This window comes from Capra hircus, chromosome 11 (genome assembly GCF_001704415.2).
Source record: "Capra hircus breed San Clemente chromosome 11, ASM170441v1, whole genome shotgun sequence".
NCBI classification, from domain to species: domain Eukaryota; kingdom Metazoa; phylum Chordata; class Mammalia; order Artiodactyla; family Bovidae; genus Capra; species Capra hircus.
The window spans coordinates 8,985,325-9,005,921 of NC_030818.1; the positions used below are offsets into that span (position 1 = coordinate 8,985,325).

Genomic DNA, 20,597 nt, shown 5'->3' on the forward strand with positions numbered 1-20,597 from the left:
AGCCAAGTCCGACTCTTTGTGACCCCATGGACTGTATAGTCCATGAAATTCTCCAGGCCAGAATACTGGATTGGGTAGACTCTCCCTTCTCCAAGTGATCTTCCCAACCCAGGGATCGAACCCAGGTCTCCCGCATTGCGGGAAGATTCTTTACGAGCTGAGCCGCAGGGAAGCCCAACAATAAGGCAGTGATGAGCAAAGACAAGGGTCTGTTCCCGCCGGTGTAAGGGTTAGCCTGTGCATCATACACTTAGGAAATAACCAGTTTCCTGCAGAAGGATGGAGACCCTGGACCCGGACCCAGGTGGGAAGGTGGAAGGAGGGAAAACCCGTGCTTGGACGCGGTCGGCTGGGAGCAGAGGCTCGGAGAGGAGCTGCTTGATAATGGGCGTGAAGTCAGGGCTCCGCGGGGGAGCTGGCGCCAGGGCAGGCTTGGCGTGGCACGAAAGTGTTGGCGAGAAGCCACGTGGAAGTCGTTCCAAGGAGACTGGGTGAGCCACCGACTTCAGGATGCCCAGAAAGACCAGGATGCCAAGTAGACTAGGGACCCGGACTAGGGGCGGGGCCGGACACGCCCCGCGTGCTCACGCGCCCAATCAGCGACTAGCCAACCTGGGTCGCGGGACACGCCCCTCGCTCGGAGCCTCTTCCCGGCAGCCTCGCGGACCCGGCGCCCGTCTGCGCCGGCGCAGTTGGCAGGCCCAGCCCCGTCGCCCTCCGGCCCGCGCCTCCTGCAGCCAACATGGCAGCTCCCTGTGTGTCCTGCGGCGCAGCAGCTTCCTACCGGCTCTTTCTTGCGGGTAGGGTTAGCTTCGCCCGGGAACAAGGCCTCTGGAAAGCCGCGGCTGCTGGGCTGCAGACAGGTACCAGCTGCCAGGTAAGGCTTGGGAAAGGTGGCAGTGCTGGTCCCTGTAGCACGCGGTGTGGCCAGGCGCCGCCGGAGTCCTTAGTTTCTCTGAGGATCTTTAGTTGCTGGGTGCGAGATCGCTTTAGTTGCGGCATATGAGGTCTAGTTCCCTGGCCGGAGATCGAACCCCGGCCCCCAGCATTGGGAGACGGGGCCTGTGGGATCTTAGGTGCTCAACAGAGGTCTCAGGTAAACAGAGGGTGGAATTGCCTTGCAGCGGCCAACCTTTGAGGTTGTGGCTGATTTTCTCAGGGTGCAGTGAGGGGGAACTTACCTGAGACAGAAACAAAGTGACCCCTCCCTTGACCTGTCTTCTGGGTGGATTATAGGTTCATCCCTGCCCCCCGAGACCCCGATCAAGAGGGTGGAGGTGGATGAGAACTGGACTCCTGCAGTGGCCCAAAGACTTAATGCAGGAGGTCATACAGTGGAGAGGAGAGAGAAACATGTTTAAAGTGTCTTGCGTCTGAGCAGTTTCCATTCTGTCAGTGTTCTCGGTAATAGGTCCCTGAATGCTGGAGACCAGAGCTTGTAAGTTACATTTAATCCTGGGGCCAGTGGGAAAGCCAGGATTCTAGCTTCAGAACTGATGGGATGATAATGCCATTTGCTGACATGGGATCTGAGTAAAAGGAACAAAATTTGAGAGGGGGAAAAAAAGAGCTTAGTTTTGGAAATAATTGTGTTTATTATACAGTTATATTTGCGGTGTCCAAGTGGACCCAAAGAGAGGCAAGCCATAGTTCAAAAAGAGAGCTGGTTTACAAGTCCTCTGTTACCTTGTGTGCGGTAATTAATGGATTAGATCATTTGGGGGAAGGTGCAGTCAGTGAGGAAAAGAAGGACCAGACCCTGAAGGACGAGCAGTAGAGAAAGAAGGGCCCCCAGAAGTAGGACAAGAACCAGGCAGTGTGGAGTCATAGGAAACAGGAGAACGTTGCAAGGAGGGAAAGTGATTAACAGGACCAGGTATTGTAAAGAAGTCAAGTACTATGATCAAAAACTGTTGAAAAAAGGAATACTATCCATTTTTCATTTTTTCTTCTACATTTTAACAGCAGCCAATCCATCCATTCATTTACCCATCAAACATTTGTTTTTATTGTTTTTTAACTGGAAAATAGGCTGGAAGTTTTTATTTTCTCATGCATCTCTTTTGAGTATATCCTTTTGTATACTCACAATTTTCTGGGAAAGGTACTGTAGGTTACAGAATGTGTTTATTGTTGACAGTGTGGGGGAGGTGGCCAAGAGTATTTTTTTCCCTCCCTGGAACTCCCAAACTTGCTAATGCATGTATCCTTCTGTGTCTTTATGTTTTTTTAATCACATACAGACATACATGAAATGCATATGTTTTTTTAAGAATGGAGTCTCTTCTACTTTTTGTTTCTTTACCTAACATGTATAGTACAAGTCTCTCCAATTATTATTATTATTTTTAAATACCTATTATGTGTCTTTGTTGTTAATTGCTTGGTCATGTCCAACTCTTTGCAAACCACATGGACTGTAGCCCACCAGCTCTGTCCAAGGAATTCTCTAGGTAATACTAGAGTGGGTTGCCATTTCCTTTTCCAGGGGCTCTTCCCAACCCAAGGATCGAACCCTCGTCTCCTACATTGCAGGCAGATTCTTTACCACTGAGCCACGAGGGAAGCCTTCTTATAGAGGGTATTTTTACTTTTTGTTTATTAAGTATAAGTGTGTTCCAGGTAGTGATATAAGCAGTAGCTGTTACTATGAGTCACAGTCAGAAACGTTTGAGAGACACTGATGCAACAAGGAAAAAGCAATAAGTTCTATTAACCTGTGACTCCTGGGTGCTCAGTTGGGAGCCTCTGCGAAGGGTTTTCTCCTGTGTGCCAGAATTGTGGAATCCATGTTTCACATCAGTGCTTCAGAACAAGTGCATCTGGGTGTCCCAAATTTGAGTGGAGGAGGGAATATTACTTGTAAATGGCCAGATTTTTCTGGTTTTAAACCTGTGAATATCAGGGATCTACACACAGTGTACTGTGAGATTTGTAGAGGTAAATACGGAGGAGCACAGACACGCAGAGCCTAATACAGACGGGCTGAGATGGACAGAATGGCAGCCTCCTCTCGAGGAAGTAATGGGAGCGTCTGTCAGGAGTTACATGAGAAAAGAGGGATTCTGTTCCAGAAAGATGCCGTTGGTACCCAAGCACCAGAGATGTGCACAGTCAGTGGATTCTGGCAAGGACAAATAATTGGTTCTAGCAATTACAGTTGGCATAATAACTGATGAGAGAATGGCGAGACGGGATTAGAAAGTGTTTTGCTATGCTAAGATACTTGATTTTTAAAAATTTATTTATTTTAATTGGAGGCTAATTACTTTACAGTATTGTGGTGGGTTTTGCCATACACTGACATGAATCAGCCACAGGTGTTCATGTGTTCCCCCCTCCCCTGGTCCTGAACCCCGCCTCCCTGCCCACCCCTCTCCCTCCCACCTCCCTGCCCATCCCTCTCCCTTCCACCTCCCTGCCCATCCCTCTCCCTTCCACCTCCCTGCCCATCCCTCTCCCTTCCACCTCCCTCCCCATCCCTTTCCCTCCCACCTCCCTCCCCATTCCATCCCTCTGGGTTGTCCCAGTGCACTGGCTTTGAGTGCCCTATTTCTTGCATTGAGCTTGGACTGGTCATATGTTTCAAATATGGTAGTATACATGTTTCAATGCTCTCCTCTCAAATCACCCCACCCTCGCCTTCTCCCACAGAGTCCAAAAGTCTGTTCTTTACATCTGTGTCTCTTTTGCTGTCTCGCATATTGGGTCATCATTACCATCTTTCTAAATTCCATATATGTGCATTAATATACTGTATTGGTGTTTTTCTTTCTGACTGACTGACTTTCTTCTGACTTACTTTCTGATTTATTTTCTTTCTGACTTACTCTGTAAAATAGGCTCCAGCTTCATCCACCTCATTAGAACTGACTCAAATGCCTTCTTTTTAATAGCTGAGTAATACTCCATTGTGTATATGTACCGCAACTTTCTTATCTATTCGTCTGCTGATGGACATCTAGGTTGCTTCCATGCCCTAGCTATCGTAAACAGTGCCGCATTGAACATCGGGGTACACATGTCTCTTTTACTGACACAAATAAAAGTAGTTTTGGCTTTGTTATGAGTAGTTGACAGTCACGGTGTAATACAAAGGTTGTCCATGAATTCCTAATGCCTATCAATATAGTTTTATGTAGGAATGCTCATTTAGCTTTCCGTAATATTTATGACATTCACAAGAGGAAAAAGCAGTAAGCCAATCTCTATTTTGAAAACTGTTACAAACATCAGTATGTTCTCTTGATTTTCTACTGAGCACTTTCTAAGTTTTTACTGAGTCAACAAGCCTTTGTTGATCAGAATGTCAGCCAGAGAAGAATGCTGGATGATATTCAATGGCTTAGCCCTTGTGTATTTTGCTTTTATTGCAAAAAACATTGCTGCCTCTGTCTTAAGGATCTGTTCTTTTCATCTCTCATCTTGTGGGCTCCTGGAGGTTATAATGTTCTGTGTTTTCCGCAGCATCCAGTTTGTTTTCAGTAGTCTTAATACTACTGGCAAATTCCTCAAAAGTCTTTGCAAAGCAGATTTAAAAATTGACCAGTGTTTGTAGCAGATGCTTTATACAGCTATGTGCATTAGTTGTGTTTTCCCCCAGATAATTTTTGAATTTTTAAAAATTCCATTTTGTTAGCAATGGGAAAGGAAGGCCCTTTGGTAGCATAAGTTGTTCCCTTGGCCATGTCATCCTTCAAGATGTTTTAGTGTGTCCCTCGTCACTTTAATTAAAATACTGGGTCATCAAAATGTTCATTTTCCTCATATAGTTTACAAAGTTCTTATTTAAAGAAAAGTTGATAATAGGTATGCTCATCGTTGCTACCTCTCTTTCCTTATAAAGCAGAGTAAGTGAACTTTCTCGTACTCTGCTTTATTGTTGTAATTGGGGTGTCGCTGCTAAGTCGCTTCAGTCGTGTCCGACTCTGTGTGACCCCATAGACAGCAGCCCACCAGGCTCCTCTGTCCCTAAGATTCTCCAGGCAAGAACACTGGAGTGGGTTGCCATTTCCTTCTCCAATGCATCAAAGTGAAAAGTGAAAGTGAAGTCACTCAGTTGTGTCCGACCCTCAGCGACCCCGTGCACTGCAGCCTTCCAGGCTCCTCCGTCCAGGGCATTTCCCAGGCAAGAGTGCTGGAGTGGGTTGCCATTTCCTTCTCCAGTGCGTTAAAGTGAAAGTGAAGTCGCTCAGTCGTGTCCGACCCTCAGCGACCCCATGGACTACAACCCACCAGGCTCCTCCGTCCATGGATTTTCCAGGCAAGAGTACTGGAGTGGGGTGCCATTGCCTTCTCCGAATTGGGGTGTTGAGTGATTATTTATTGCTGTGTAGCAAATTAACCTCAAATAGAGCAGCTTGAAACAACAGATATTTCCCTCGTGGACTCTGTGAGTCAGGATTTCAGGCACAGTTGCACTGGGCCTTCTGCTCAAGGTCTCCCGCAAGGCAGCAGCCCATGGTCATCTCGGGCCAGGGGTGGAAATCTGCTGCCCACATGCTCAGTGTGGGTGTGGGCAGGACTCACATCCTTGCAGCTGTTGTGCTGGCTCTTGGCCAGAGACCACCCTCAGTGCTTGGCCTGTGGACCTCCGGGGGTTAGCTCACCACGTCTTGCTTTCCTTGGTCTGATCAAGAGAGAGAAGAGGGGGAGGAGAGTCTTCTTGTCACCTGACCTCAGAAGTGTCCTTCAGCTTTGTCAGGGTATTGTGTCCATGAGAAGCACGCACCAGGTCTGTGTCTTCTGCTTGCTGCTTTCTCTCTACATGTACACAGGCTTATTTTAAGGGGAGTGGTGTTTCTCTCTTTGGGCTTCCCAGGTGGCGCTAGTGGTAAATAATCCCCCTGTCAGTGCAGGAGACACAGGTTCCATCTTGGGTTGGAAGATTCCCTGGAGGAGGGCACGGTAACCCACTCCAGTTTTCTTGCCTGGAGAATCCCAACGGACAGAGGAGCCTGACAGGTTACAGTTCATGGAATGCAAAGAGTCAGACAAGACTGAGGATGCACTGTACCGTTTCACCCTCATTCACTGTATGTCAAGTCCCATAGCAGCTGACCTTGACCAGTCGGTATCAAATCTGGATATTTCTAGCAGATAATGGAGGTAGCATATCACCCAGTTATTTTTTTATTATTATTTTTAATGTGTTGAAATGCTAGTAGTTTAAACTTCTTTGTGAGCATAGGCTTTTAAAAGCAAGCTTTATCTCGTCTCCAGACTCCTGTCAATTGAGTACCGTCCTAAAAAGACAATTGTTTAAAATGTCTTCTTTTATTTAGAGACAGTGGCCTATAAGATCATTGTTTAACTTAAAATCTTCTCTTTCCATTTGTATTTTTGGCTAGATATTAAGGCTCAAACATTCCCCAGCTGTAACAACAAAGAAAAATGTTGCAGCCTTAAGACGTGAAAGTTACACAGTGGACTTTATTAAAAAGCAGATTGAAGAGTTCAACATCGGGAAGAGACACTTGGCCAACATGATGGGGGAGGACCCAGAAACGTTTACCCAGGAGGATATTGATGTAAGTGCAGTGCTTGTTTTGTGAATCATGGGAACAAGGGCAGATCTTTGTTTTTCTAACATTGTTCAGTGAAACATGACTTCTTAACAGTAAAGTCTTCAAACAAAGTGTTAGATGTCAGTTAAAACTCACAAGAATCAGAGATTTTTTTAAAAAAATTATACTTTAAAGGATACAAGTTACTTATTTATTTATTGCATTAATTGACTTGTTAAACTAGGGGCTTCCCTGGTGGCTCAATGAGTAAAGAACCTGCCTGCCAATGCAGGAGCCAAATGAGACTTGGGTTTGATCCCTGGGTCGGGGAGACCCCCTGGAGAAGGAAATGACCACCCACTCCAGTATTCTTGCCTGGAAAATCCTACGGACAGAGAAGCCTGGCGGGCTACAGCCCGTGGGGTCACAATGAGTGGGACATGACTGAGCGACTGAATACACCTAGTTAAAAGTCTGGGCTCGTTGTGTAATTTTTACATAGGAAAATTGGGTGCCACTGTATTCACATTAAACCATTTGTTATTATTTTATGTGTTTTAGAGATTGGGTTTTCCTTATTATTAATAGTTAACCAGTTGCTAAAATAATGATCACTGAAATCATTTATGAAATTCATTTAGGCAAAAATATTGAAGATGTAAAACAATTTTTTCACATATTAAAATAGCTAACTTTTTTGTTAAGAAGTTTAAAAATACATATTGGTGTCTTTTATCTAGAGTATCCTTCTTATATTATTTAGAGATATCTAAAATATTCTGTCATTCAGTCAGGTAGAAGCAGTATTATTAGTTCTGCCCCTTAAAAATATTGAGTTGTTTTCCAGAGAAGATATGTTTAAAATCTTGCTATAAATGTGAGAGGCCACAGCTTTCCTACACTTTTAAAACTGTAGTGTGTGTGTTTTCAGTGTAAGTAAAGTAAGTTGATAATATTTAGTATCATTGTGCTAATCGAACATAATAAAAATCGTCTTTAGAGTTTGCCAACAAAGTAGTGAAATCATGAATTAATATGGAAAAAACATACAATAGCTTCTTTTGAAATAGGTAGAACCCTTTAAAATGAAGCTGGATTTCTTGTGAGGAATGTAGATGTAGGCCTTTGTTACTGATCTTTCTTTAGAAGAGAAATGTGTTGTAGCTGAAGTGATGCTGTGGAAAGCTACAGAAGCTGGCGTCAGGAGAGCCCTTTCAGTGCCGCGGACTTCCATGTGTAGCAGCTCACAGCATCGTCGCTTGGTTTCCCCATCTCTGAAAGAACTGCTGTTCGCGACCTCAGAATCTAACTAGGGAGCAGGAGACTGATGTGCTCTGTTGCTGCTCTCATCGCCGTTAGTGGTGATAAACAAAATCCACCGTGACTTGAGTCAGTCGCCAGTGCCTGAGTGGCCTTGGTCGCATGACTCCCCACGAGACGGTGTGTTGGGGAGAAGACTCTGCAGTCCCGTCGGGAACATGGATTCGTCCTGGGGCCGCTTCATCCCGAGAGCACTCTGCGCTGTGGGCTGGGGCGTGCTCTCTCCTCGCCCGCGTCTGGGAGCCCGTGTGGAAATGGGAGCTTTCTCTGGGACGCAGTGCCCCTGCCTTCCACTTGACGGCCACTGACTGACCAGCTTTACCAAGTCTCACACTTTATGCCCGTTGACTCTTGTGGCATTGTATTAAACTCTCTCTCATTAGAGTAGACGCTAAAGCAGAAGAGGACAGTGACAACCAACCATGACCGAAGCATTGGAATTTATGGGAATCTGTCATTTTATAATTCCTGTTTCCATTTATGTTTCTGAAACTATTCTTTCTGTAAGAGGTTTGGCTGCGTGTATCACCCGAAAGAGACAATACAGCTGATGGGTCTTCTTCAACATTTCCGTACTGACAAAATGCTTGCTTATTTCTAAGGACAAAAATAAATAATTTGATATCCAAAGTTCAGTTCAGTTCAGTCACTCAGTCGTGTCCAACTCTTTGCAACCCCATGAACTGCAGCACGCCAGGCCTCCCTGTCCATCACCAACTCCCAGAGTTCACCCAAACTCATGTCCATTGAGTCGGTGATGCCATCCAACCATCTCATCCTCCATCATCCTCTTCTCCTCCTGCCCTCAAACTTTCCCAGCATCAGGGTCTTTTCAAATGAGTCACCTCTATGCCTCAGGTGGCCAAACTATTGGAGTTTCAGCTTCAACATCAGTCCTTCCAATGAGCACCCAGGACTGATCTCCTTTAGGATGGACTGGTTGGATTTCCTTGCAGTCCAAGGGACTCTTAAGAGTCTTCTCCAACACCACAGTTCAAAAGCATCAATTCTTCTGCACTCAGCTTTCTTTATAATCTAACTCTCATATCCATACATGACTACTGGAAAAACCATAGCTTTGACTAGACAGACCTTTGTTGGCAAAGTATTGTCTTTGCTTTTTAATATGCTGTCTAAGTTGGTCATAACTTTTCTTTCAAGGAGTAAGCGTCTTTTAATTTCATGGCTGCAGTCACCATCTGCAGTGATTTTGGAGCCCCCCAAAATAAAATCTGTCACTGTTTCCACTCTTTCTTCATCTATTTCCAATGAAGTGATGGGACCGGATGCCATGATCTTCGTTTTCTGAATGTTGAGCTTTAAGCCAACTTTTTCACTCTCCTCTTTCACTTTCATCAAGAGGCTTTTTAGTTCCTCTTTACTTTCTGCCATAAGGGTGGTGTCATCTGCATATCTGAGGTTATTGATATTTCTTCTGGCAATCTTGATTCCAGCTTGTGCTTCATCCAGCCTTGCATTTCTCATGATGTATGTCCATATAAGTTAAATAAGCAGGGTGACAATATATAGTCTTGACCTACTCCTTTTCCTATTTGGAACCAGTCTGTTGTTCCATGTCCAGTTCTAACTGTTGCTTCCTGACCTGCATACAGATTTCTCAAGAGGCAGGTCAGGTGGTCTGGTGTTGCCATCTCCTTCAGAATTTTCCACAGTTCATTGTGCCCCACACAGCTTTGGCATAGTCAATAAAGTTAGGAAAATTTTTTTAAATATTTATTTGACCATGTCAGGTCATAGACGCAGCGTGTAGGGTCTTTCTTTGTGGCACAGACTCTGCACTTGCCATGCGTGTGGGTTCAGTTGCCCCGTGGCACGTGGCATCTGAATTCCCCAGTCAGGGAAGGACCCTGTGCCTCTTGCGTTGGCAGGTGGATTCCTAACCACTGGACCGCCAGGGAAGTCCAGAGGGAGAGAAACTGATTTTTAATCGTTATTTGTAGTGAAGAATACTGCCACTTACTGAAACCTCCTGTGTGTGCTCATGATGCATCCCTGTGTTTCATCTTCATAAAACCTCACAGGGCAGGTGTTTATTGTTGCGGATGCCAAGGTCTGCTGTTCCCATGCTTTCAAAGATTTGGTTTGGGTGACACTTTCTACAATCAAATGCAGTCTCCCTGCCTTACTTAGTAGAACACAGTAAGCGCAGTGAACCTTTTGGAGCCACAGGATTTTCCTTTCTGGGGTGGTTGTCAGACTGCGGGGTCCCCGAGGACGTGTTGTCCCTGTACTGAATGACCTGGCACGGCCCTTCTTCCACATCAACGTGTCCATCTCTGCTTCTGCCTCTCGGCGCCCCTTCACCTGCCTGCCTTTGGCACAGCTCAGGTTGTTAGGTGTGTGATTTAGAGCCAAGAGCCACTGGACTCAGCACAAGGACCCACATGCCCTTCCTTCTAAGTAAAATCACAGATTTACGTCAGCTCATTTATAGGCCTTATTCATTGACTTCTAGGTTTACAACTTTATTCCAGAAGGTTGAGCTGGACTAGGAGTCTGGCCTCTGGCCTCAGTGAAAGAAGCATATATAACATAAAAGTATGAAAATTACACCTAGCTAATCTTGCATGTTGGTGCACCCTTAATTAAATAAGCCTTTAAAAAGACTGCTGAGGTGGATTAGTGAAATAAAAAAGAAATATCATTGGTATAATTTATGAATAAAAATAATTCTGCTTGTCACTGTTTATATTTAAGTTACATTATTAGAAATTTTATTATTATTAATAAAGCTCCAGCATTGTATATCTGCTGGAAATGTTTTTGCAAAATATTTAATGCTAAATTTATATGAAAAATACCCTTTTAGTTGGTAAAATAGCAAATTCACTGGAAAGAAATTAGGTGTAGACATTCTCCATTTCGAAATAGTTTGAATTTTGTCTAATTTCTTCAGTTATATTGAAGAGAAAGGAGCTGCACACCATTCTTCATTCCCAAGTCACTGGTGCTGCTGGTGACAGGAAAAGCAGGCCCTCTGACGAGCAGTGTGCTGTGCTGTGCTCAGTCGCTCAGTCGTGTCCGACTGCCGCCCCGTGGACTGTAGCCCGCCAGGCTCCTCTGTCCATGGGATTCTCCAGGCAAGAGTACTGCAGTGGGTTGCCATGCCCTCCTCCAGGGGATCTTCCCAAGCCAGGGATTGAACCCAAGTCTCTTTCTTAAGGAACTTAAACTTCCTTAAGAAATCTGAGTGAGCAATATTTTTATATTTCTGCATTGGCAGGTGGGTCCTTTACCACTGAGCTGCCAGGGAACCCCGTGGCAAGCAGTGGTAGTCTGTGTATGTGACATCTTGCTGAAAGTACTTAAATGCATGCTAAATATTTTGAAGGTGGATCTTAATGGCGTGGACCTCAACTCCTGTGCCATAAACCTTTCCCAGGTGACTGTCAGATGTTGATCAGGCGAGTGTTCTCATCTGAGAATACTGTGTGCTGGGTTGGGGTGGTAGGGGGTGGTAGTTTCTGTCAGATGAACACTGAGCTGAGTGGGGTTGTAATTCAATGTCAAGCAGTTGTACTTTGGCCAAGAGAAGAGTCAGAGTCTTTTTGTACAGAAACGGAGAAATAGCCCCATCATGTATAACAGGAGTGGGGTAGAGATCTTGACCCAGGGCTGCAGACCGGTCAGGTGAGTGGTGGTCAGGGCCCCAGAATCCATAGACACAGTCACACGTTGCTTGCTGGAGTAGACAGACCTCTGTAGTGTTGCTGACTCTTAACCCTTTTTGATGGTTCACATGGATCATCAAAATTCCTTTTCTCAAAGTCATGCTGCAAATACACAAAAAGGTGAAGACCACCGGTATTTGCATCTTTCTTTTTGATTCAGCCTATCAATTTTAAGTTTGGAGATATTTCAGTTGTCCTAAATATTACGGATACAGAATTGCACTTGCATTTACTAATGAGTGTATTTGGGAATTAAAAGTTACGTTCTGCATTAGTCGAGAAATTCAGGAAAAAAGCCAGCAAATTGATATATAATACTGCTGAAGTCTACCAATTACTTTTTAATTGGTATTATAGACCTCCTTCCGAAACCTGAGTGTTTTATTCTCCTAAGTGCGAATCTGCTGTGTGAAGTTTCTCTAATTGATTTGCTGTGCCCATTCCATTTGATGTATCATTTTTCACAATATTTCATAATTTGTGCTCACTTCTAATGAACAGAGTCGTTAGGACAGGCATGTCTAAGTACAACTGACAGCCAACATTAGGTGCCAGATGCAGTTTATAAAGCTGTGTAGCGCTGCCGAGAACAGTTTAAATAAATTAGCACCTGTACATTAGTCTCACTTGCTGGTAATTTATAAGCGAATCAGTAGAGATGACATGTAGGTAAGTCATTGATCACGTTAACAGCTGCAGACCCACTGCCCAGCTGGGATCCCTAATTAATAGGGATTGCAGTCCTGACCCAGGGCTTCCATGTCCCGGATGGCGTCTGCAGTCCTTTCATCCTTTGACATAAAGCCTGAGAATATATAGTTACATATTTAGCCTTCATGGGAGGGAACACTGCAGTCACCAGCATTCTCATGAAAATTTGAAGATGTAAGCAGCATGTTTACAAATGAGAAATACCTTACTTTACTCTGTGACACTTGGGTTAATTTTTTTTTTTTTTTACCTTCTTTGGTTTTGGATTTAGATAAGCCATGCTGTAGTCTTATAAATTTCTAAAGGATTCTATGTTGTTGTTGTTCGGTTGCTGAGTCATGTCTGACTCTGCGACCCCATGGGCTATCGCCTGGCAGGCTTCTCTGTCCATGGGATTCTCCAGGCGAGAATATTGGAATGGGTTGCCATGCCCTTCTCCAGGGGATCTTCCCGACGCAGAGAGCGAACCCAAGGCTCCCACATTGCAGGCAGATTCTTTACCTCTGGGCCACCAGGGGAGGCCCTGGAGAACTCATCCGCGTTGTCTTCTGGTACCGCTTTGACTTCGCTTTCCACCTTTGGCTCTCTGACTCATCTGGAGTTTATTCAGATAATGTGGTGTCAGGTTTGGATCCAGTTTTATCTTTTCCAATTGGCGACCACTTGTCTCAACATCATTTATGAAATAAAAAGTCCATCTTCTGCAGAGAAGGAGAGAGAGGAGCCCCTGGTTTTTTCAAAAAGAAAAAAGTTCACAAAAGTAGCACTCTGGTGTTTGACCTGAGTTTTGTTGTTGTTGTTGTTTTTTAGTGTTGGTTTTATTGCCAGAAGGCAGAATGAGTAAAACTTGACCCAGAGACATACCTAGGCTCCTTAGTGTAATTGAATTTGCCGCCCCTCCCCACCCCACCCCAGAATTTATAGGCCCTGCTTCTAGGGACAGGATCTGGTCTATCACATTTTCTTTAAAAATATATATATATTTCTTTGACTGCATCGAGCCTTGATTGTGGCATGTGGGATCCAGTTCCCTGACCAGAGATCGAACCCGGGCCCCTGCATTGGGAGCACAGAGTTTAGTCCCTGGACCCTCAGGGGAGTCTCCAGCATGTTTCCTGTGCAGAAGAAACAGGTTCTGAAAGAAGAGCACGGGTGCTGCAAGGCGCTGCCAGTCCAACCGTAGCTCAGGGAGGGTGTAGGGTCCACAGGCTTTGCATCTGATGTGCAGCAGAGATGAAGACCCGTGCTCTTGGTGTTTGCTTTTCCTTTTGATTGTGAGGAGGGTGCTGGAGAAGACTGCAGGGGCTTACATGGTCCCTCTCAGGTTGGGGGCAGTACTGCCCCCAGGAGGTGAAGGGGAACATGGGGGTGAGATTTGTCAAGAGCATTGGGTATGTTCCTGCCGGAGGTTTTGGGAGAAGGACCAGGGATGACAGAATGACCCGCTGTATGGGCGAAGTTAGCCTACAGGGCGGCCTCACGTTCAAAATGCCGAGAGCATCCCCATTGAGAAGCAGGTACTGAAGAGAACGCGCTTGGGAAAACATAGCTGAAGAGCCTCTCCCAAGTTCGAGGAGAAGTTCAGAGAGCTTCTGAAAACATCCAGGTGTCACGGCGGTGGGGGATTGGGGCCTGCCCTTTGGGGAATGCATGTGTGGTGGTTTTATCAATTCACTTAAAGACTACACAGTAAGACAATGCACGTGAAGCCCTTGCTTCACTATCTGGCACGTGGTAAGCACTCAGTCACTATTAGTCAAAACCGTGAACTTGGTTTTACAACCGGTGTTAATTTTGTGTGTCTTTTCAGAGGGCGATCACTTACCTTTTTCCCAGTGGTTTGTTTGAGAAGCGAGCCCGGCCCATAATGAAGGTAGTTCTCTTTATTAATACTTTTTACTAATTTCACTTAGCTTTATATGTTACAGTAATTACCTAATGCATTTTTACTTTATTTTACAGCATCCCGAAGAGATTTTTCCAAAACAGAGAGGTGAGTTTGTTCAAGAATAAACTAGCTCTTAATTTCCGCAGTGCTGTTACACATCCTCAGTCACGCAGGTGTGTGGAAATCTGTATCGTGGTTGTCGTGAAAGAAGTCAGGAATATTTTATAACTAATAATGAATGACTGGAGTTTGCAGATTGTTTCCTTTTCACTAAATAATATTAAAATTAGATCAGGTTAGAGTTTACGCCTATACTGATGTGAGTTTATTTGCATTCTAATATGCCTTTTTGAAAAAGAATTGGGTATAGATCTGCTGGAGACAAATTCAGCTTTTTTAAATATGAGAATTTTTTAATGTTCTTCATTTTATAAGCATATTTTCACTAAATACAGATTTTTGGTCTTATTTATGTGATCTGTTGTTTCTGATGAGCAGTTAGCCATCACTGTTCTCTTGCCCCCTGTCTTTATTTTCTTTTAAGATTTTCTCTTTATCTTTTAAATATGTCAACTGAAACCTTGGAGAAAGCATGGGGCAAGTTTTAAGGTCACCAGGAAATAGCATATACACTTTTTCTAATTCAGATTAGAAGCTTCTTGGATAAGCTTGCAGGGGGAAGGTGGGTTGTCAGCTACTTTAAAAAGTGTTAAAGCCAGAAATCATGTCTTGAAAACGTTTGAAATAAAGATTTGTATTCGGCAGACTTTTGCTGCAGCCCTGGAGTTTTCCTTTGAGGATGTGTCTGTCCCTCCTTGTATCTTTTTTTTTTTTTTTTAGAATCCCTTTATTTTAGAAACCTTTATGTTTCCATGGTGAGTCACATACATTACCTTAATCATCATTAGCCTTTGGAAATAGGCTGGGGGATGTGGTATTCCCAATTCATAGGTGAGAAAAAGATTCAACAAAAAAATAATTGACATATACAAACTCCCTTTCCCATTAACCAGTGGTTCCAGGGCTACATTTTTATTCTTTTGCCTATTCCACTATTCTGGGCTGCATGTACACAAGGAAAGGGTCAGCTTATATTCCAAAATTCAATTTTCTTGTTTCTTCTCTGGAAGTTCATAGGTTGCCCATTCCTTCCATCCTCCAGCAAAGTGTTGAGCACTGTTAAAGCCCAGAGATACTGCTGTGACCATAGCCTTCTTGCTTCTCACTCCAGCTAAACAAGAAAACACTAGACTGTCAGATTTGGATGGCTTTACTTCTTTGTACTTCTCTTTGAAGTCTTTTGGGTTCATCTGTAGAGCTTCCCCTACATCATCCAATGGTATATTGACAGACCCGGGGATTTTTCCAGACTCATGAATTTCCCATGGCTCTCTAACATCAATTAACATAATTTTTTTGGACTTCAGGAGGTTTTTAAGTTCCTTATAAGTGACATCTTCACAAATAGTGGTACAAAAATTGAGCAGCTTCTTTTTATTGACTTCAAACCCCAGAGTGCAGTCTCCGCAGACCCGAAGACCGTCCGGCAAGTACTCCAGGGCCGCAGGCGGTGCAGCACCATCGCTGCTAACCCCTTCGTTCTCCGGTTTCTCCCTCCTTGTATCTTTCATGCACCTTTGCTGCTGATGTTTCATCACAGGTTTCAGTTTTGGTTTCCTTACAGTGGAGCAAAGAACTTAAACTTCCTTAAGAAATCTGAGTGAGCAATGCTCAATACTTCTATATTTCTGCAGATGTCCCCCCAACCACACTGAAGTTGAACAAACCTTTTTTTTTTTTTTTAATTTTTTCAGTAACTTGCCTTTGAATCTTTCTAAAGCATTCAACTTAGTCTTCAGAGAAGCAGATACTATCTTTTTCTGTTTTCACCCATGTTTCATCTGTTTATAGAATACTGAATTCATGTAATTATAGGAGTAAGTACAATAGCAATAAACACGTTTGGGAATAAACACAACTGACTCTTAGTGAGCGTGTGCGTCAGCAGTGAAAACGTGTGGAGATACTGGAGGGTCATCTGCTGGCCACAGATGCTCCGTTTGTGGGTGGCATTAGAGTGTTTCAGAGCCAATAAATTGATTGGTAAGAGAGTAGATATTTCTATTAAAAATCAATTTGTTCCAAATTGATGTTTTTGCTGAATGTTCACCTCTGTTCAAAGTTAGGCATTCTTTCATTCTCTGCTTCACTCTTTTCAGGATAACTTTTATTTTGAATCCTGCTAGAGGTATTTTGAATCTTCTAATACATATTTTCTGTCTTTTATATTTTCTGAACTCTTACATGTGGTTGATAATAAACTGTGACATCAATTTAATTAATAGCTTCTGGGAAGATAATAAATGAGGCTATATTAAGAATGTAAATCAAATTTAAAGACACAACTTAGCTTTCTAGAAATAAAACTGAAGGCATAGCGCACAGTAGCTTACACTTAGAGCTTTTCTGTAGATGATCGTAATGCTAGTGACGTTCCCCCCTCTTTTAGCGGTTTTTCCATTTTTTCAGCCTCTCGGGCTCCTCACCTGTGTCTCTTCCTCTCTCTGTTCTACGTCTCTGTTGGTTGCATCTCTTCTTGTGTATCTGCGCCTCTGAGCCTGGTCCTTTGATGTCACACCACCTTCTCGGTAGTAGGAAGTGTTTGCTACTGTCAGCTGGAATGTAACCAGTGAAAGGTCCGTGTGTCCCTGCAAAGTGCCCATGTGTTATCCTGGAAACATGTCCGTGTTGATAGGATTTTCTTACATTTCAGTTAACTACATTTATCTGTGTTTTGGGGGCTCCCCTGGTGGCTCAGATGGTAAAGAATCCACCTGCAATGCAGGAAACCCAGGTTCAATCCCTGGGTTGGAAAAATCCCCTGGAGAAGGGCATGGCTACCCACTCCAGCATTCCCGGCCTGGAGTATTCCATGGACAGAAGAGCCTTGGCTACCACAGTCCATGGGGTCGCAAACAGTCAGACACAGCTGAGCAAGTAACACTCACTTTCACTTCAGACACTGTACCTTTAGAATCAGCTAGAATTTGCCATCTGTCTGTTGACCTACTTACCAATTTTGCTATACTTTGTAAATACAGAACAAATTGACTTTTATGTTAAAAAATACCATTGAATTTTAGATTTGAATAGATTATGGCACTTTCAGTATGCTCCCACTCCCTTTATGGAAAGATGGAAGCTTCTAGATTGAGTTAACATAAAGTCCTGCTCTGCTGTTTAAAGCAAGTGATTAAAAGATTATTGGGAAAAACAAAGATATGTACCCGGTTGATGACAGAAAGCAAAGAGGAACACCTAATACCAGACAGAATGGAACTCAGGGAGCTTAGGGAATGGTTCAGTGAGACAGGAATGTTAATTTATATTGATAAAACCTAATATCCATTAAGTGGCTTTGACGACCATGAACCTTTTTGCACCACGCATTTAGCATGGAAACATTTAAAGCAAAAAGCTGTTAACTAAAGCTCTAAAGAATTCGAGTAACACAGCATGATTTTATAGCTACAGATTGAAGTACAAAGAATACATTTTCTATGCAGATGCCAGTGGAATATTAATAGAATTATGATGCAGTAGGTTGTAGAGAAAACCCAACAAATTATAGAAATAGAAATTATGTGGATTAGAACTGTAAACCTTTGGGGTTAAAGTAAAATCAAAATTGAGATTACAGACTGTTCAAAAATATATGACAGTTCATATTAAACCCTATGGGATATGGATAGTGTTTAACACAGAGGCAAATGTATTTATTAAGCATTGAGAAAGACTAGAAATAAAATGAACAGTAGTCAGTTCAGGAAGGCAGAAAAAGCATGAAATGGATGATTGAATTAAAGACATTTGAAAGAAAGGGTAGGACAAATAGAACCAACTAACCCTTTGGACTTCCCTGGTGGCTCAGAGGTTAAAGCGTCTGCCTGGAATGCAGGAGACATGGGTTCAGTCCCTGGGTTGGGAAGATCCCCTGGAGAAGGAAATGGCAACCCACTCCAGTACTCCTGCTTGAAGAATCCTATGGAGGAAGGAGCCTGGTGTGCTACAGTCCATGGGGTCGCTAAGAGTTGGACATGACTGGGCGACTTCACTCACTTCACTCACTCAGCCCTTTGAAAAACCAGTGAAATTGATCAAGTGCTAGCAAGTCTGGTGAATGGAAGAAGAAGACCTAAGAGGACAACATAATGTCCATCATGATATTCAGAGGGTATCTAAAAGTATAAAATCGTCATGGGTGACTCGATTCTAGTTGATTTGAAGTGTCCTGAATTACAGTAACTGGTGTGTATTGAAACTTAGAGCAGACCAGGTACAGTTCTCAGTATTTTGCGTGCATAACTCATAATTTTCACAACAGCTTTAGTAAGTAGAGAACTGTTTTTTCTTGTTTTCCAGTGTGGAAGATTAAATGCTGTCCGCAACTCCTTTTGCTAAGGTTTCCCTGGTCATCTGTTGGTTGAATGCAGTCCATTCATTTTCTAGTAGATTTTCCAAAAGGGCTCCCAGATACAAATTCTTACGTTTTTAAAATTGTTTCTTTATAGCTTTGATACTTGAAGGACAGCTTAGCTGAAGGAGAAAGTCTCTGGTTCACACTTCTTTTCTTGAGTTACTTGAAAATGCTGCTCCCTTGTTGCCTTGCTTTGCCTGTAGTTTTTGAGAAGTTTTGTGCGAGTCATCTTCCCCTGGTGGCCTAAAGGGTTTTTTGTCTATTTAGTAGCTTTATGAAAATATGGCATCCATTGATTATTATTGAGGGTTAGATTACAGTGGTGATAGTTCTTTCAAAAGGTAGATTCAAGTCCTTGCATCCAGAAATAGTTCTCTAAACAGTTACAAATTTTAGTTCTGTCCCGCTTTTAATTCTTTTCCTTTGGACTGCAAGTATATAAGCGTTATTCCTTCCTTGGTTGTCTTCCAGATCAGTCACACCAACTCTGGCTCTTAACTTCTTTATCTCATTTTCATTTCTTTGGTTGTTTCCTTCTTTTTTTTTTTTAAATATGTTTTAGTCTATTCTCTTTTAAGTTACTTATGAGCTAGTCTACATTTCTCCCCTGAATTTAATCAAGCTGTCTCATTTCTTTGAGTTTTTTTGTCCATTCTGTTTTCAGTTTTGAGCTGTTGATTCAAAGTGTTCTCCAAAAACTCCAAATGTTTGCTTGACGATATTTAATTCAGTTCGGAGGGTTATGTTTCAGTTTCCTTGTTTTACCAGAAGTTTCCTTCAGTTTACCTTGTTTTGGTGAAGGTGAATTTTCATCAGCAGAGCATTTGGATTATCCTCAAAATAAAAATTTTTTAAAATTTAAAATTTTAAAAATTATTTTATTTATTTTATTTATTCATTTATGGCTGTGTTGGGTCTTTGCTGCTGCGTGGACTTTCTCTAGTTGCAGCAAGTGGGGGCTACTCTCTACTTATGGTACGCAGGCTTCTCATTGCAGCGGCTTCTCCATGCAGCTCAAAGCTCTTGCAAGGTGGGGGCGGGGCACAGACATTCCGTCTGCAGCAGGTGTGTGATGTGAATGCACCGGGATGCTGTATGTGTTTTAAGTATTGCTCGTTTATTCTCATAATCCTCGTGATTAATTTGTGGTTTTCTTTCTTTTTTTTTTTCCTCCCACAAATGAGCAGCCTGACTCAAAAGAGTTAATAACCCAGTTAAGGTCACAACTATTAAGTAAAGAAGCCAAAAAACAAACCAAGAAAGTAACAAACCAAGAAAGTGTGACTTTGCAGCCTAAGTTCTTTCAATTACACACTCTCTAATAGAGGGACAAATATTTGCGTAGGTCAAGAGATGCCACTTGTACTTATAAACATATGCAACAAGCATCTCTGTCTCAGAAGGTGGGCATACGTAAATGCAGTGAAGGCATCGAGAGCAATAATCTCTAAGCTTGCTTCTGTTGAGGGGCTTCTAATATCTGAAAGATTATAAAGAAAAGAAGAGTGGGCCAAATCCGTGCTCAGAGGGAAATCTGTAGCACTGAATGCATGTATTAGAAAAGAAGGAAAATCTAAATTCAGTTATCTAAACATCCATCTGAGGAAAGTAGAAAAAGAAGAGCAAGTTAAATCAGAGTAAGCAGAAGAAAAGAGACATTAAAAGTTAGAAGAGAAGTCAGTGACATTGAGAAAAAGGAAATTAGGGGAGAAAATGAACAAAACCAAAAGTTGGTTCTTTAAGAAGACAGTAAAACTGATCATCTCCTAGCCAGGCATAGCTGAAAAAAAGGAGAGAGGACACAATACTGTTATTAGCAAAGGAAGGGGGCAGCGATTCTGGTGCTGGGACATTAAAAGTATAATCAAGGAATACTGTGAACAGCTCTGTGCCCACCCACTTGATAACCCAGATGAAATGGGCCAGTTCACTGAAAGGCCATCTGCTGAGAATTGAGCATGAGGAAGTAGACAGTGTGAATAGGCCTGCATCTATTAGAGAAA

At 43.0% G+C, this 20,597-nt stretch overlaps 2 protein-coding genes across 2 annotated transcripts in view; one reads left to right on the top strand and one right to left on the bottom strand.

Moving 5' to 3' along the window:
* Window positions 387-20,597, top strand: part of MRPS9 (mitochondrial ribosomal protein S9) — a 39,311-nt gene continuing 19,100 nt past the window's right edge. Inside the window, exons 1-4 of the mRNA XM_005686304.3 lie at window positions 387-877; window positions 6,351-6,530; window positions 14,040-14,102; window positions 14,192-14,222. Coding sequence (XP_005686361.1) covers window positions 743-877; window positions 6,351-6,530; window positions 14,040-14,102; window positions 14,192-14,222 — 409 coding nt within the window. The 5' untranslated portion in view covers window positions 387-742. The remainder of the gene's footprint in view (window positions 878-6,350; window positions 6,531-14,039; window positions 14,103-14,191; window positions 14,223-20,597) is intronic.
* Window positions 15,116-15,865, bottom strand: LOC102186210 (thiosulfate sulfurtransferase/rhodanese-like domain-containing protein 3). Its single transcript, XM_018054968.1, has one exon. The coding sequence runs from the start codon at window positions 15,770-15,772 to the stop codon at window positions 15,221-15,223; it is 552 nt and encodes a 183-aa protein (XP_017910457.1). The 5' UTR covers window positions 15,773-15,865; the 3' UTR covers window positions 15,116-15,220.